This window comes from Schistocerca serialis, chromosome 12 (genome assembly GCF_023864345.2).
Source record: "Schistocerca serialis cubense isolate TAMUIC-IGC-003099 chromosome 12, iqSchSeri2.2, whole genome shotgun sequence".
In the NCBI taxonomy this organism is placed as follows: domain Eukaryota; kingdom Metazoa; phylum Arthropoda; class Insecta; order Orthoptera; family Acrididae; genus Schistocerca; species Schistocerca serialis.
Window position 1 is genome coordinate 101,471,136 of NC_064649.1, and position 17,431 is coordinate 101,488,566.

Here is a 17,431-nt window from a genome sequence, read left to right on the forward strand (position 1 = left end):
GAATACCCGTTTATCATCTGCAGTTCTTCTTGGTGTAGCAGTTTTAATGTCCAGTACTGTACATAAAGGGTTATTTTTTCATCCTGGTCAATAGTTGTCAGTATGTAATTGTTGCACAGTGCATACAGTAGCAGGAATATTGTAGTTCCCTGTGGGATTCCTGCTTCTGGGGTGCTTCTGACCTGACATCCTTTACGACTACAAAACATGTTTGTACTACTGTATTCTGATGATTTGTTATATTTTGGTCAGGAGTCCTTACATCACTAGTTCATAAATAATCCATCCCGTCACAATTAGTTGAATGCCTGCTCTACAGAAAGGAACAGGGCTTGTGTCCATTGGGGTCTGCTGAAGTTTTTCTTTACATCACTGGTCAGTTTAATGAGTGGGTTACAGGTGGAATGGTTTTTCTGTAAGCCTGACTGTATGAGGGGCAGTATTTGTGTGTGTCTCTCTCTCTCTCTCTCTCTCTCTCTCTCTCTCTCTCTCTCTCTGTGTGTATGTTTAGAGTTTTCAATCATTATTCATTCATAAGTTTTTCCAAATACATCTAGTAGTGATATAGGTCTATACGAGAGTGGACCAGTCCTTGGTTTGATGGGTTTAGGTATAATTAGTCTTACTTGTCACCCATCTCTCAGGTACTTTTTCTGTCATTATACAGTAGTTGTATATTAGCGTAGGATGGAGACTATGATAGAGAAGGTGGTTTTCTGGAGATGGATTCGTCTGATGTTTAGTCCTGGGGTTGCTTCAGTGATTTCTGTATCTGAGCCTGGCTTTGTCAGTTCTGTGCGTCATCCTCTTACTCTACCGTGGTGCTGTAAGTGTGTCAGGTAATTCAGCCTCTACTAGGCATCTGAAGGAGTCATTGAATTTGTTATCTGTTGGAAATGAGTGGATGGTTTCTAAGACTTCTATAAATTCTTTGGCTCTGTTTTTGGCATCCACGGTGGCTTATTGTTTATTATTAACACTTTGAGTGACATGACCATAATACTGTGTTCTCTCTAATGTTATAAAGAATGCCGTACCCATAATATTAAGGGCACAACATCTCAGCGAGGACTGCCACGATTTTTATATTATTTGTATGGCTCCTCGCTAGGATATCATGTCCATTATATGGGTATTGCTTTCTTTCTAATGTTGAAGACAGCGTAACATTATGGACACAGCACTCAAATTGTTAATGTATTGTTTCTGATCTGTTCTTGGCCAGAAAGTGTTTTAAATTTCTTCCACAATTTCCTGCCCTCTCTGCAGTTCTATTTTCTATAGGTGTCATTCAATTCTTTTTGTTTGTGACCGTATATAAATAGCTTAGATTGTGAGTTGAAATGGTTCCATTGTTGTTTCATGTCGGGATTGTTTGTACATCTCATTTCTCAGTAGGTTCGTGTTTTCTCTCATATTAGTGCTAGTACCTTTGCTGGGTTGGTAGGCCTCCAATGGTTTACTTTTTTCTTTGAAGTTGCCTCATCCATTGGCCTCTTGAGTTAGTTTTTTTTTCATTGCGGGGTAACATGTTCTAGGTCATCATTATCTGTCAGACTTAGAGGGGTTGAGTTGACAATCCATCTTGTATTACATTTTGTTATTATGTCCATTGTGTCTTTGCATATAGCTGCATGGTGTGCTGTGTCAGCTGGGGGATGGATGAGTTTACTGCTGTGGTGGAGAACAGGAAGGAGAGATGGTCAATAGTCAACAGAGTATCCCAACTGTGGTTCAGTGAGGGTGTCTGTCAGGTATGGACTATGGAGAGCAGTGTCAGAGGTTGACATGCCCATGTGGACTATGAAAGTCAGCTGACTTAATGGGAGTCTAACTATGGGATTAATGGTGAGGATGTTGAAGAGTGCTCAGGTATTGCTGTCAGTCATTGTGTCTCTAAGGTGTGTTTAGGGATCGTTAGGTGTTGCAGGAAGTCATGAAGAACTGCTTGTTGTGGCAGGTTGTGTAAACAAGCAACTGTTAGTTTGCATTGTAGTGCCCTCATCAGTACCCGAACAGCCTCTGTGCCTTGGACGTGTTTGGAGAGCACAACTTCAATTGTGGGGGCATTTATGTCAGTGAAGATTGTCACACCTCGCAGCCATCTGGGTGGTTTACGAAGTAGCAGTCGTACCTATTAAACTTGCATATTCTTTGGTCTGTTAGCTATGCTTCAGAACCCTGAGGATGTAGATGTTCGTTTGTTTCTAACTGTGCATCAATGAAGTCTTTTTGTTTGTCAATTCATTAGCACTGATGAACATGTAGTCTGTCGTTTGTCTTTCGATTAATGCCACCCTGCCCTACCATCATAAAGACTAAAAGGCCTTTGTTTTTCTGAGATGGCTCCACTTACTTGTTTCAGTGACTGTCACGTGGATACAGTTGTTCCTTTGTGTTACTTATAAATCCTTCCCTAGAAGCTGCTTCATTGCTTGTGTTACTGCTATTTTGATTTTGTGTTTCCTGTCTCAACACACATTCAGGAAAATACATGACTGCTTCTGTTGTGAGTTTTTCTGTTGAGTGGGGCAGGGGGTAGGCTCAGCTACTGTCTTGCTGAGACCTAAGTGTATATGTTAAGGGTTTCTTTGGGGTGGTTGTTGCATTTATAGGACAGCACTGAGTGTTTGCCCTGGCAGTTGGCACATTTGGTTTTCTCAATGGGTGTGTTTCACTTGGAATTTCCATCTGTTTATAACTGGACATAATGCTAGACGTAATACCAAAATGTAATACAAGACGGATTATAGACACCACCTAGAATATGTAACCACACAATGAGAAAACACAGTCAGAAAGCCACTAGATGAGGCCATTCCAAAGAAAACAGTAAATCATTGGAGGCCTACCATTCCAGCAAGGGCAATAGCACTAATATGAGAGAAAAATGAATCCATCGAGAAATAAGACATACAAACAATCGTGACTTGAAACGACAATGGAACCACTCCAACTCACAGGCTAAGCTACTCACATTATCAGTTATACATTTCATTTGTTTATGATGAGGATCAGCTGCCAATCCCAGCACCTTGCTTTAATCCTACACATTTTGCTATAGTTTAATAGTGTTGTGGCTTCTCTGCATACAATGGCATTATTCATAAACATCCTTGTGGAGTTTCGAGCATTAACATTTTTGTTACTTTTTAAGTCAGGTCAGACAAAAGGTATCATAATTGGATGTGATCTCTGGAATTTACGATGTAATTCATCAAAGTGCAACAGTACATGCCCTTCCATGATGAGTTGCTAAGCCGTGAAAATAAGTAGCTTTCTACTTACATGACCTCAGGCTGAAAACATAATTTATAAAAAAAAAAATATTGTAGAAATGTTGAAATATGACATAATTGAGAAACACATAAGTGCAGATAGCTTTAACAGATAGTTGTACTTGCCATGTATCAACTCTACATGTTACTTTCGTCTTATCAACAGTAGTAAGAAAGATTTGGAAAGTCACCCCGGCGAAATGTGGAATATTAAACTGTTCTGTATTTTAATTTTGCTGGTCTATCAAGATCCAATCATCTACTTTTTTCCATAATATTTCTTTGTTTTTCATACACTGATGAGACGAAAGTTATGACTTGCCTAATAGCGTGTCGATCCAGTTTGAAAAGTAATACAGCAGCAAGTCTGCATTGCATGGCTCTGACAAGTCCTTGGTATGTTTCATAAGGCGTGTAGCACCACATCTCCACGCATAGGTCACACAATTCCCATAGGGTATGAGCCAGTCATTTGTGGGTGCAAAGCTAATGCCGAATAGTGCACCACATGTAACCGATAAGGTTCAGGTTAGGCAAATTTAGTTGCAAAAACATCAACTACAGCGAGGGAAATACGATTGTCTATGTGCCTCTGACCAAGCCCTAATTTCTCTTACCACCATGGTCATCATCATCATCATCATCGTCATCATCATCTTGGACAGTTTCCAGTCTCTGGCTAGGCGTGTTTGGAACATAGGCCTCTCCATCATCTACTGTCTTGCCACCATATCTCTGTCTTCACCTTGGCTTCGTCTTCTCCTTTCTTCTGGACTCATTCCTACACTCCTTTCAGCCATCTGTCTCTCGATCTTCGTCTTGGTCTCTTTCCTTTCAGTTTCATCTCGTGTATCCTCCTTGGTATCCTCTTCTCCTCCATTCATTTAACATGCACATACCATCTCTGCCTTTATTTCTTCATCTCCTTCTGTAATGGTTCCACCTTCATTAACTATCTGATCCTCTCATTTCTTAAGCTGTCGATCTTTGTCATTCCAATACTGTTCCTCAAGAATTTCATCTCACTAGCTTGTACTTTGCTTTTCTCTCTTCCTTTCATAACCCAGGTTTCGGATTCATATGTCAGGATCGGGACATAGTATGACCAGTATCTTACCTTTTTACTGATTTGGGGTACATCCTTGCTCCACATCAGGCTTCTGACACTCTTCCAAAATGCTTCTGCTTTTCTCCCCCACTCCTTTATTTCTCTGTCATTTTTTCCATCTTTCTGTATCAGGCTTCCTAGCTACTTGAAACTTTTCATTCTCCTCAATTGTTCCCCACCAATTGTTATTCCAGTTGTTCGTCTCTGCTTCGTTCTTGTTGTGATAATCATCTCACTCTTACTTATACCTTACTTATACTAAATTTCACCCATATTCTCGTACTGTTCATTCCATATGTCCAAATGCTCTTGTACTTCCTCCTCTTTATCCTCCAAATCATCATATCATCTTCACACACCATAGCTTTCATCTTTCCTTCACCAATAACTTGTCCTACTGTACTCATTATATCATCCATCACTACAATGTAGAGAAAGTGCACTTCCCTGCCTCAAGCCATTCTTCTATTCAATCCAAGTTGATCTCTCTGCTCCAACTTTCACACAGTTCACACTTCCATGGTACATTTCCCTTGTCCTCCACATAATGTGTTTTGCTACTCCTCTGTTCTCTTTCCACACTTTGCTTCTACATTCACTATCATACACTTTTTCAATGTCCAGCAAGGTCATTAGTAGATCTATTCCATATTCATGATACTGTTCCTGCAGTTGTCTTACAGCAAAAATTACACCCACCGTGGATCTCCCTGTTCTAATTGCCATGGTCTTTATGTGAAATGTAAGTTGGTGGCAGCAGACATGCTCTGCAGTCAGCTTCAAATACCGATTCTCCAAATTTTTCAACAGTGTTCCAAAAAGAATGTTGCCTTCCCTCCTGCAATGCTCTTTGAATTCCTGAAGCATCTCTGTAATACTTGTGTGTTGATCAAAACTACTGGTAACAAAACTAGCAGCCCACTTCTAAATTGCTTCAACATCACCCTTTAAATCTGACCTGGTTGGGACCCTGAACACTCGAGCAGTATGCAAGCAAGGGTTGCACTAATGTTCTACACATGATCCCATTTACAGATGAAGCAGCCTTTCCTAAAACTCTCCCAATAAGCCAAAGTCAACCATTCACCTTCCCCTCTACAATCCTTACATGCTCTTTCCATTTCATTTCACACTGCTTTGTAACGTTACACACAAATATTTAAATGATGTGACCGTGTAAGGCAGGACACTACTAATGCTATATTTGAACATTACAGGATTGTTCTTCCTACTCGTCTGCAGCAAATTACATTTTTCTGCATTTAGAGATAGCTGCCATTCATCACACCAACTAGAAATTTTGTCCAAAGCCCTCTCATATCCTCCTACACTCAATGATGACACCTTCCCGTACAACATCCACAACCAGTCACAGATTGGTGCTCAGCCTGTCTGTCAGATCATTTATGCATGCAGAAAATGACAGTGGTGCTGTCACAGATACCTGGGGCACTACTCACAATACTCTAGTCTCAGATGAACGCTCACTGTCGAGGACAACATACTGGGTTCTATTATGTAAGAAGTCTTCAAGGTACTCACAAATCTTTTGTACCTTCACTAACAGTCTGCATAGGGGCACCGTGTCAAACGTTTCTGCACTGCACGGATGACAGCTTACCTGGACACGACCTTCGACTTGGGTCAACAAGAAATTTCATTCTTCTGATGGGGCAACACATTTCCACTAATCCACAGTCCAATCTCGATGGTCCTGTGCCTACAACAATCGTAACTGATGATGTCATTGAGCAAATGCACGAACACGTAGGGGTTGTCTGCTGCAGAAAACAACATTCAACAGTGCATGCTGAACAGAGTGCACAACAACTCTTGAGCCTGCACCACCACTGTATTCTGTCATCAGATCCCTCACAGTTTGCCACCAATCCTGCTTTACAGATTGTGTAAGCTTCCGAACATCAGATCTGAATGGGGTGTGAACTTTCAACAACTTGTCAGCCACTTTCAATAGAGGCTCACGACAGTAGCACACAAACTGCCAACCAGCTCTTCCATTTCCAAGTTCCTTGTTCCAAGGTCCCAGGCCTTAGCAATCTGCCCTGCTCAAAACTGCTTACAGCCCATATCGTCACTCTAACGATCCCCCATTTATCTCTGCCCCACTCTATTTTCCTTACATCATATACCTGCAACGTCACCAAGTGGCATTCAGTCTCTCAGCGGGCAGCAGTCATAATGTTCTACCTTGTCAGAAGATGTCAGGAGTTAACAGTGTGTAAGATTGAAAGTCAAAAGTCTAACATCTGCTTTTCATTCGCAGAGCTCTATCCCTTAGGCTACCTAATTGTGCCTCACAGAACAACTGAGCTTGCCACATGGTTCTCCACATTTAAACTTGCTGCAATACTCACAGCACTGGCACTGTAAAGAAGACTTTCAGAGAGGTGGCTGACAAGAGCAGTGGAATCAATAAAGATTGGATGGTACTGACTGGTATTAACTGATTTTTAATTGTAGAAAACATTCAGCACTGTTATCTGAATCTTCTGTTGGTTCTTGGTAGAACAGCATTATAATAACTGGCACTTTTCATTTATTATTCAGCACTGTGTTTAGTATGTTGGTTTCTGCAAAAACAGAAGTGAGGCAGTCAGTTAACAGTTGCTGAAATGATTTGTGTAATTGAGACTGAAATCATCTCATTTATTTACACATTAGAACCCCAGGGTGACAAGTTCTTTGAGAGATGGAATTTTTGCAGCCATTGTCATCTAACCAATGCAAGTTTTTAGAACTGAGAGCGTACGTGTTTTTGAGTAGCCAGTACAGAGGTTCAGAAAATCTTAAATGAAATAAAACAATGGAAAGTCCAAGTTGGAATATCAAACACCTGGTCAACAATGAGACCTTAATGATCTGAACTTAGGGCCAAGACAACACCCTATCCACCTTCCTTCACAACCTCAAGACCTTCTCCCGCATCCAATTCACCTGGTCCTCCTTACGCCAGCATGTCATCATCCTGGATGTCGACCTCCTCTCTGATCACTCTGTCCACACATCTGTCCTCATTAATCTCACCAACAATACCTGCACTTCAACAGCTGTCATTCCTGCATCACCAAAAAATCTCTACCATACAGCCCAAACAGCCAGGGATGGCATATCTGCAGTGATAAGAACTCCCTTCCCCAGCATAATGAAGGTCTCACAAAGGACTTCACAGACAGGCATTATCTCCCAAACCTTGTCCACAATTCAATTTCTACTGACATATCACCACACATCCCTTATCCAACCACCACCTAACCAAACCAGTTACAAAGGAGCACACCCTTCTGTAGCCAATACCACCCTGGAATGGAACAACTGAACAACATTCTTTGAAAGGGTTTTGACTATCTATCATCATTCCCTGAAATGAGTGATATCCTACACTAGATGTCTGCCGTGGTAACTGCACGGTCACTGCAGCGGATTGCTAACTGGAGGGGCCCAGGTTAGATCGGTGGCTGGGTCAGAGATTTTCTCCAGTTGGGGACTGAGTGTTGTGTTGTCCTCACATTTGTATCATCAATACTGATATTCCACTGATGAGATTGCTGTAATGACATGTCCTGAAAGCAAATTTTAAAAATTAATAATAACAATCCCAACCAGGCTCCTTCCCACACCTCCTAAAGTTGTTCTATCACCCACCCATTCTCCACAACACCCTAGCCCTTCCCTATGTCACTCCCAATCCCAATCCATAGCCACAGGGATCATACCACTGTGAAAGACTCAGGTGTAAGACCTGCTCAATCTGCCCATGCAGCATCTCCTATTCTAGTAGTGTTACAGGCTTATCCTGCCCCATCAGAGGCGGGGCCATGTCACATATCCCAGCTTTGCGGCAATCATTGCGTAGCTTTTTATATTGGTATGACTACCAACCAACGTTCTACCAAGATGAATGGAGACTGCCAAACTGTGGCCAAGAGCAAAGTGGGCCACCCTGTGGCACAACAACCAGCTGAATGTAAAACGCTTGATTTCATTGGCTGCTTCACATCTCGGTCCATCTGGATCCTCCCCATCACCACCAACTTCTGTGAACTATGCAGATGCGAGTTATTCTTATGACACATTCTCTGCTGCCAAAATCAGACTGGCCTCAGCCTACAGTAACATACTGTCTCCACACCCTCCACCCAACAGATACCACCTCCTCTGTCCTATCACCTACCCCAATTTATGTCCCCCACCATCATTCTGCTCTGCTCTCTGCCAGTGCCACCAGCCTTTGCCCTCTCTACGCCTTTCCCGCTCCCCATCCCTCCACCCCCACCTATCCCTCGCCCACAGCATCTCGACGACGCAAGAGGGAGCTACGCCAGGGAGCTGTCTGGCCATCACCTAGTTCCTGCATGCTCCATTAGGCAATGCTGACTTCTCTTCCCCCACTCGTACCCTGCTATCCCTTCCCCTTCCACCCCTCACTCCAGATTGCTGCTACCACTCAACACAACACCATTGCATTCTGGCCGCAGAGAGAGTGGTCACGTATGCACGAAGTGTGCTTGTGTGTGTGTTTTTTTCTTTTATATTCTGAAGAAGGCTTTGGCCAAACGCTCATGGCACAAGTCTTTTCGTTTTGTCAGTCTTCAACTCAACGAGTTGTCTTTACAGTGAGTGGCAACATAATGTGGTTCTCAGTGATATAAATGGCAACAGGAAATAAGAATGGCATTGCAATAAAAGGAAACATATTAATTAAGGAATTCCATGGAATGGAATGGAATGTGTCACAGGTTTAGCGGTTTAAACGAGAAATAGAATCTGTATTACTAAATGGTTAACTGAGGACACAACCCCTGTTGCAGGTTGCCTGTCTACAATAAAAGCAAGATTTTGAATATTTTGTACAGTTATCGACCAAATTTAAAATGCTGCCATAATCTACTCTTTAAGAGATGTAATCTTATATCAACACAGTAGGATAAGTATTACAGTTAGAAACTGTGTAAATGTCTTGAGGCAGCATAACCTATAGCAGCAAATTACCCAGATAATATTCATCCAGTACCTGGGAATGAGAGCACTTAGCGACATCCGACAAACTTTGCACATAATTTCAAATCTTTACAAAACTTTTTCTTGCTGTCACCCCTCACAAAATGATGAAAGGATAAATAATACTATATTTTCACTTTTGATGCAGTAAAACTACAGCATCAGGAATGACATTTTAATTTAGTACTTCTTTATCACTAACTCTACTCGCAGACAGTGTCTACATATACCAATGAATGTATGTTCAAAATTATATCATTTACCAACACACAGTTCAGGAAATCTGGTGTTTCATACATGGGACTTCCATTCATTAAATAATTAGAGTAGGTGGGGGATTACTTTTTTGTCTAAAATGACAATTAATTTAAGATTCAGTAGTTTACAAGGGAAAAATGCCGGACTGAAACTGACTGGAGTGAAACTAGTGATGTTAAGGCAGTGACAAGTTAGTGTGAACTGAAACATATTTAGACTGAAATTCTAGCCAATAAACAGTGACTTTAAAGGCAAGTATTTCTTATTAATTATTAACTACAACAAGTGTTGTGTCTAGACAAGACAGCCTAGACTCAATGAGAGGAAGCCGAAAGGCACGCGCTAAGCCAAAGCAGGGTGCGTGAGGTCTGAAACAGGATACGTAATGAATGCTATAAAGAAAAGTACGTAGCTTCTGGAATAATTAACTTTAATCCATCCTTTTGGTACATCTGGAGATTGTGGCGATACAAGTGAGTCTCTTTAGATACATGCAATGTTACTAATGGTGCCTTGCTAGGTCGTAGCCATTGACTTAGCTGAAGGCTATTCTAACTATCTGCTCGGCAAAGGAGCGAGGCTTCGTCAGTGTAGTCGCTAGCTACGTTGTCCGTACAACTGGGGCGAGTGCTAGTCCGTCTCTCGAGACCTGCCTTGTGGTGGCGCTCGGTCTGCGATCACACAGTGGCGACACGCGGGTCCAACATGTACTAATGGACCGCGGCCGATTTAAAACTACCACCTAGCAAGTGTGGTGTCTGGCGGTGACACCACAACAAGGACATTATATTACCTATTAAATCTCAATATAATAGTACTGCTAACTATATCAAAAGATGGAAAAAGAGACATGGGTTCAGTGATGGACTCACAGTCACAGTTCTTAACCTTTCCTTGTTCACCTGTTTAGTAACCCTCACAGCAGACATCGATAAACGAGCTGGTGAAGGTCTCATGGCGGCATAGTGCAGCAAAATGTAACAGATGGCGCACACAAAGTGTCGTATGGGCAGAGCAGCTGACCCTGCAGTTTAATTTCCAGGGACAATAAGCCGGACCAGTCAGTTCATATGCTGAAACTGATCAACTTTGACCATGCCTTTGCATTACACCGTGCTCCATGCCAGCTGTCAGTCATTTGTGCCAGTCACATTTTGTGCCTTTCTCTGTGCAGGGTTCGGACACACTGTGTCCCCACAGGTTGACCCACCCGACAAGTTTGTTTTCCTCTTACAGGATCCAAATCTGCAGCTTCTGTAATCGAGCCATCACCGGCTATATTAATTACATTTGTGCCAACTGGACGATTTTGCGGCGTTGTCACGACCCCGCAGATACAAAAACCTGCTTTTAATTTCTTAGCTTCCTATTAAATAATTTTCAATATATGGCTCTCCAATCTGTCACCAGATAACTGTCTTATGTATTCCACAAAATTTCCGAGAGGCATCTGTTTGACAGTGTCAGATGAGGGCTGTTTGTTACTGGTGGCTAGTAGCAGCTGCCATTGTCCACAGTGTGACAATCTGTATGTTGACCTCATTTGAAAGCTGAAGACAAGTGATCGTGTTGTTTGCAGGAAGATGATGGTAGTGTCATTAGAGCGCCATAGCAGGAGCCAAGCTACGGCCATCTGCACACATGCCAGTCAAACAAAAATTGCTAGATACACAGAACCTTCACAACTTTGTGGTGTAACTGTCACTGAAAATTCTGATTTCTCTCTATATTTAATGACAGTAGGCACATTGCTTTTTATTCCTCTTCACACAACATGCTGCTTTTCAAAAGCTCTCTGTCCACAGGATGGAAACTTTTACATCATCAAAAGATTTCTCCGATATTTCTAGGATCTTCCACATTGAAATTCAAAATTTCCCTGAACCATTTTTTGTTGTTTTTAGGAGTAAGTTTAACTTCACTACTTTTAGAATTGTCATGTCATGAATAATGATTATTCCAAGTTCAGCTAGGACTGAAAATGAGATATAAACAAAACTGACTCATTTTTTTGTTGGTAGAGAAATAATATCCAACTGTAATACTTTGAAACACAGTTATATTACCAATGTCATCCTCCCTACTAACCAAAAAGAGGAACACTAGACAAAAAATATGGCAACAACTCAATACACTTCTTCACATTCCTTACATGAGTCCACAATCGATTATTTCTGGACCAGTCTCAGAGTGATTTCTATCAAAATGACTAAGTATGTTCCTTTCTGTCAATAAACTTTTTACCTCCCCTCATAACTTCCCAAAATTCTCCAAGATTTCCTCAATTATTTATTTATTTATTTATTTTGTAAATTCAATTTCTCTGAGAATGCCCAACTTTTCAGGTTTTCCAGACAAGTCACCTACTTGGCCCATTATCTCCCACACAAGACCATATAAATGAGTCTACATGTCCACACTCATAGACATCAAAGCAGATTCACATCCCATGACTTCTTAAGTATTAGCTAACCCAGTTTCACAAAGATGACAACAGAACTTTTTGTGATGGTCACCATGCAAGTGCAAGCATATACATGGTAGAAGCAAAAATGACACAGTAAACAGAGGGTCGAAAATGCATACCTTAAGAGCTACGAGCAATTTTTCATCTTCGATACTGTAAAACAAATCTCTTCTACTGCAAGCTCTTTGCTTTCCATATTTTGGGGAGTGGCAGTATGGACCAAAACAATAAAAAAAGTCAAATAAAATTGTGCTCTAAAACACATACCTTAAAAGTTATGAGCAATTGTTCATTAGAAGAATTATGTTTCAAAGTAGCGAAGATGAAAACACTCACCAGTCAAGACACAGATAGCAAAATCAGACTGTGCTCAACTGGCAAAATTTTATCAGTAAACTGTTGAAGTAGTCATAATAAAGTTTCTGAATTTACTGCCCTCCAGGAAATTTCTTATGCTCAAATTATTTTGGTACCCAGAACTGGCTGATACTCGAAGCAGAAAGCTCTGAAACATTTTGAAAGTCATAGAATATATATTGGGAAGACGGATTAGATGACCTAATAGGGAGTGTGTTCATTGCAGTTGACAAAAATAGTGCTTCTTCAGAGGTTGAATGTGAAGTGTCCTGGACTTGGAACACTTCCAAAAGAAAAACATGGGCATGTAGTTCATCCCCTATGTTTAAAAACACAATGAGTTCAACACAAATGGTCTTTGTTGACCTTCACAAACAATAACAAACTATTTCACTAGTTCCTAACACGAAAATAAGCTCACAACTATACGCAAGTACTTGGAATATACACTGAAGTGCCAAAGAAAATGGTATAGGCCTGCATATTCAAAGGCAAGGATATCATCAGGAATACCCCTGGGAAGTGTGATAGGACCATTCTTATTCTCTATACACACAAATGATCTGACAGACATGGTGAGCAGCGATCTGCTGATGATGCTGGGGTGTACGAGTGGCTGTAGGAGGATACAGGACAACTTAGACCAGGCTGTTCCAGCTCGTCGGCTCCGTTGTGAGCCGTGGAGCGCTCCCTGCTCCAGGGAGCCGCGTCGCTCGCTACGACCAGTCAAGTGGGCCGGCACGCTGGCACGTGGCACGGCTGGCTGAGGCAGGCGGCAAGGCAAGCGTTTTGATGAGCCAGCTGCGTCTTACAGGATCTACAACATCATACTCTTAGCTGCTAAGACGTGGTGGCATGCTACACCAGGAAATACGATGTTCAGGAAATAAATAAGAAACAATTGTTCCACAAGAAATTGCATACTAAATTTATTGGGCCTCTGTAGCTTGACATTTTCGTTGCATTACAAGATCGGAAATATCAGGCGTCAAATTGTTCGCAGCGTTAATGCGAAGGCTGGCCTTCATTGTTGCATCCTGAAGAAATGACCGTTCCTTACTTTTTATCTTTTCATTGCTGAGAAAAGCTGCTCACAACAATACGTACATCCAAACATGCACATGGTCTGAGCGGTATTGTCGTGAAGCTAGGGAAATGTTTTTTGCTGTAATGAACGATATCATCGTGACAAATGCAACGTGTTGTAGTACCTCTCTTTCAACAAAGTTGACTTTTGCAAATCAATAAGCTCCAATTGAAGTGACGATGACAAGTCATCGGGGGAAACTGAAAAAGGAGTGCTGAACACCTTAAGTTCCATTTCCAATCTAGTGAGGTCTGGGAATCGTGTTTCAAACGACGTGATGAGCTGCTTTAACTTTGCTTGGTAATCGCCGAAAGTAGTACCTTCAGGTACTTTTAAAGAAGCAAGACGATTGAAGAACGTTAAATGTCCATTACTCATCTGCCTCTCAAATAAACGTAACTTGTCCATGAATGCTCTGATCTGGTCGTGCATGTCAACGATTAGCTGCCCTTTGCCCTGCAATGACAGATTTAAATTAATCAGATGCATAGTTATGTCAGCTAGGAACGCCAGGTCTGACATCCATTTCATATCTTTAAGACAACGCATTTCTTCCCCTTTCATTTCGAGAAAAAGGGATATTTCCTCACGAATGGCAAAGGAAACATCAAGAACTTTTCCCCGACTCAGCCAACGAACTGTACTGTGGTAAGGTATATCCCCATACTCTGCTTTGATATCTTTCAGGAATCCTTTGAATTGGCGATGATTCATACTGACGCCGCACAAAATTCACACACTTCACATCTTTCATTACGCCACCTAGCTGTACTGTTTCAGCGCACAGTGCCTCTTGGAGAATAAAACAATGAAGAGTCATAATGTCTTTCCCGAATTCGTCCCTGAGTTTATTTTTCAAACGAGAAGCAAAACCTTGGTGACGCCCGATTATTTGTGGTGCACCGTCTGTCGCTACAGAATGGAGCTTATCCCACGGAAAATTCATGTTGTCCATTGATTCACAAATTGTTTCAAAAATGTCACGTTATGTTGCGGTGTAATCGAGTGGTACCACATCCAAGAGTTCTTCAGTTACTTGCAGCTCCATGTCGACACCACGCACAAAGACTGCAAGCTGAGCGCAGTCCGATATGTTGCTACTTTCGCCAAGCGCTAGCGAAAATGCAACAAAGCCTTTTTCCTGAGCTGTGTCTAAATCCGCTGTCATGTCCAGGATTCGACGTGACATTTTTTGCTTCGACAGGCAAACCCCTTCAATTGCCTGCACCTCCCTTGGAAACAAACATTCCGCAACTGCTACCACGCACGATTTTACGAGTGGTCCCACCGAAAACGGCTTGCCACTCGTCGCAATGATGTGAGCGACCCTGTAGCTTGCTCGGATTGCAGATTCAGTAGTGTTTTCTCCGCTCTCATTCACCCAAAAATTATAAACGCATTACAGAACACAAACTATGTTGCATGTTTTGATACCCTCCGTATTACGAAACTGTTTTTAAACTTAAGTCTCCTGGTACGTCGTTCTTAAGCCTAGCTACCAGTTCTCCGCGTGCAACGCCTTCTACCTGATCGTAGTGCGCTGCGTGAAGACGTGTATAATGTCGTTGTATATTGTACCTCTTCGCAGAATTAAACACTTCATGACATACAAGACACTGCGGAAGACCATCCCTCTCAATGAATAGAAAGGTATCCTCCAATAGAGGTACAGAGCTCCCGCGGCTAGTCATAGCTGTCATTGAACACGGATTATTGCGTCAGTTGCAGCTGCATGCGGCCAGGGGCCAGTGAGTTCGCTTTCCCCCTCCACGCGGGCTCCGAGCTGCCGCAATGAGCGCTCCGGAGCGCTCCGGCTCCCTGGAGCTCGGTTGGAACAGCCTGACTTAGACAAAACTTCTAGTTCAAATTATGTACGTAGATAAATGAAAGTTAATGCAGACAAGTAGGAAAAACAATCTTGTGATATTCAAGTAGCGTGCTGCTTCACACGGTCGCATCAATTAAATATCTAGGTGTCAAACAACGGAAACTCCAGAGTGGAATATCAACAATGTAGGAAAATACAGATTGCTACTTACCATAAAGATGACTTGTTAATTTGCAGACAGGCACATTTAAAAGACACTTACACATAAGCTTTCGGCCACAGCTGTCATCAGAAAAAGAAAGAGAAACACATACCATTCATTCACACAAGCAAGCACACATGGCAGCCAACTTTGGTATCTCAGACCACAACGCAACTGTCACGTGAAATGGAGGCAGCAATCTGGAGGGGCAGGGGAGGGGAAGAAATAGCAGTGTACGGTCGAGGAGGACACTATCGAGAAAATTTAGCAAACTTGCATTTGAAGCTGACTGCAGAATGATTCTACTGCCGCCAAAATACATTTTGTGTAAGAACCACGAACCTATACTACTATAAAAAGACAAGTTGCTCTTCAAAGTTGTTACCAAAATTCTCGAAAAGTTCTTGATCAATTTATTTCAAATTAATATATTACACATTTTAAATGCGTGGTATACGGTTCTTAACTATATAAACACTTTGCAAATGGGAAATGTTGTTAGTGAAAATCTCGTATGGACACACATAAAAATCAATGTAACATAGAGACACAGCATTAGTAGTGTGCTGCTTGACAAAGTCACATCAACTGAATATCTAGGCGTAACACTACAAAGTGATATGAGCATGTAAAATCCAAGAATATAAGATAAATGAGGACTCATATGGAGGTAAATGGAAAGTCATTTTTCCCTTGCTCTATGTATGAGTGCCACAGGAGAGGAAATGACTAACAATGTAACAAGGCACTCTCCACCATGAACCATACAGTGGATTGTGGAGTACATGTGTAGACGTACAGGTAGAAGAAGGGAGATCGTTCTCTCTCAAAATGCTTTGTTCAACAAGAACGACAATATCAAATGGCTGAATGCAGTAATTCAAGATAATAGTAATGTTTAACAACCACATCTTCAATTCTGTAAAAACAACGCAATACTAAGGTAAACCTATGCAAAATTTTATAGGCTTCATTCACCTGGGTGACTTCTCAGTAATGAGAATATCTAGTCTCTTTATGAATCAGAAAATAACCTAAAAACTGTAGTGAAAATTAAGTCTTACCTGATCTGCGTGTTGATGTCCCTAAGCCCTTGCATCAGTTCCTCGATCACTTCCTCCACCTCCTCCGGCACCTCCACATCGTCATCATCATCTTCTGGCGCTGCTACCACGGGCTGCTGGTGTTGTGGCATGACAGGGATAGTTGCTGGGGCGCCGTTGGCAGTTCTACCGCCAATGTCACCACTGGCAGTCGTCCGCGTCACACTCAGGTTTGCCGCCAGTGAACGGCTGCCACGGTTGTACCGCCACTTGGCAACACGGGGTTTCAGGAATGTCAGACCTGATATAGTTAACAAGTGTTGTTCAGTCTTTTACACTTTGTTGCAGCTTGGAGGGGGGAAAAAAACAGTAAACACTATCTTCACATGTACTTAGGCAAGGGGCTTGTAGTCTAGAAAAAAACAGCATATTGCCACAGCATATTAAGCCTCACACAGGACACACAAATTAGTATTTGGAGCAGTCTAATGGAAATGAGACAAATGGAAAAAGTAAGTAAACTGTCTGTTATTTCAAACAATGGAAAATCCAGGATTGAATAATGACAATGGAGATGTTGAATTGCAGACAGGCACAACAGAAAGACTGTTAAATAAGTAAGCTTTTGTCCAAAAGGCCTTGTTCTGAATTAGACAACACACACACACACACACACACACACACACACACACACGCGCGCGCACGCACGTACGCACGCAAGTGCGACCACTGTCTCAGGCCGCTGAGGCCAGACAAAACAGAGTGCAGGCAGCCAGAGAGAGTA

At 41.9% G+C, this 17,431-nt stretch overlaps 1 protein-coding gene across 1 annotated transcript in view; it reads right to left on the reverse strand.

The window, feature by feature from the left end:
- LOC126428194 (tubulin-specific chaperone D) overlaps nt 1–17,431 on the reverse strand; it is a 195,790-nt gene that overhangs the window by 129,122 nt on the left and 49,237 nt on the right. Inside the window, exon 5 of the mRNA XM_050090110.1 lies at nt 16,669–16,948. Within this exon, the coding sequence (XP_049946067.1) occupies nt 16,669–16,948 (280 nt within the window). The remainder of the gene's footprint in view (nt 1–16,668; nt 16,949–17,431) is intronic.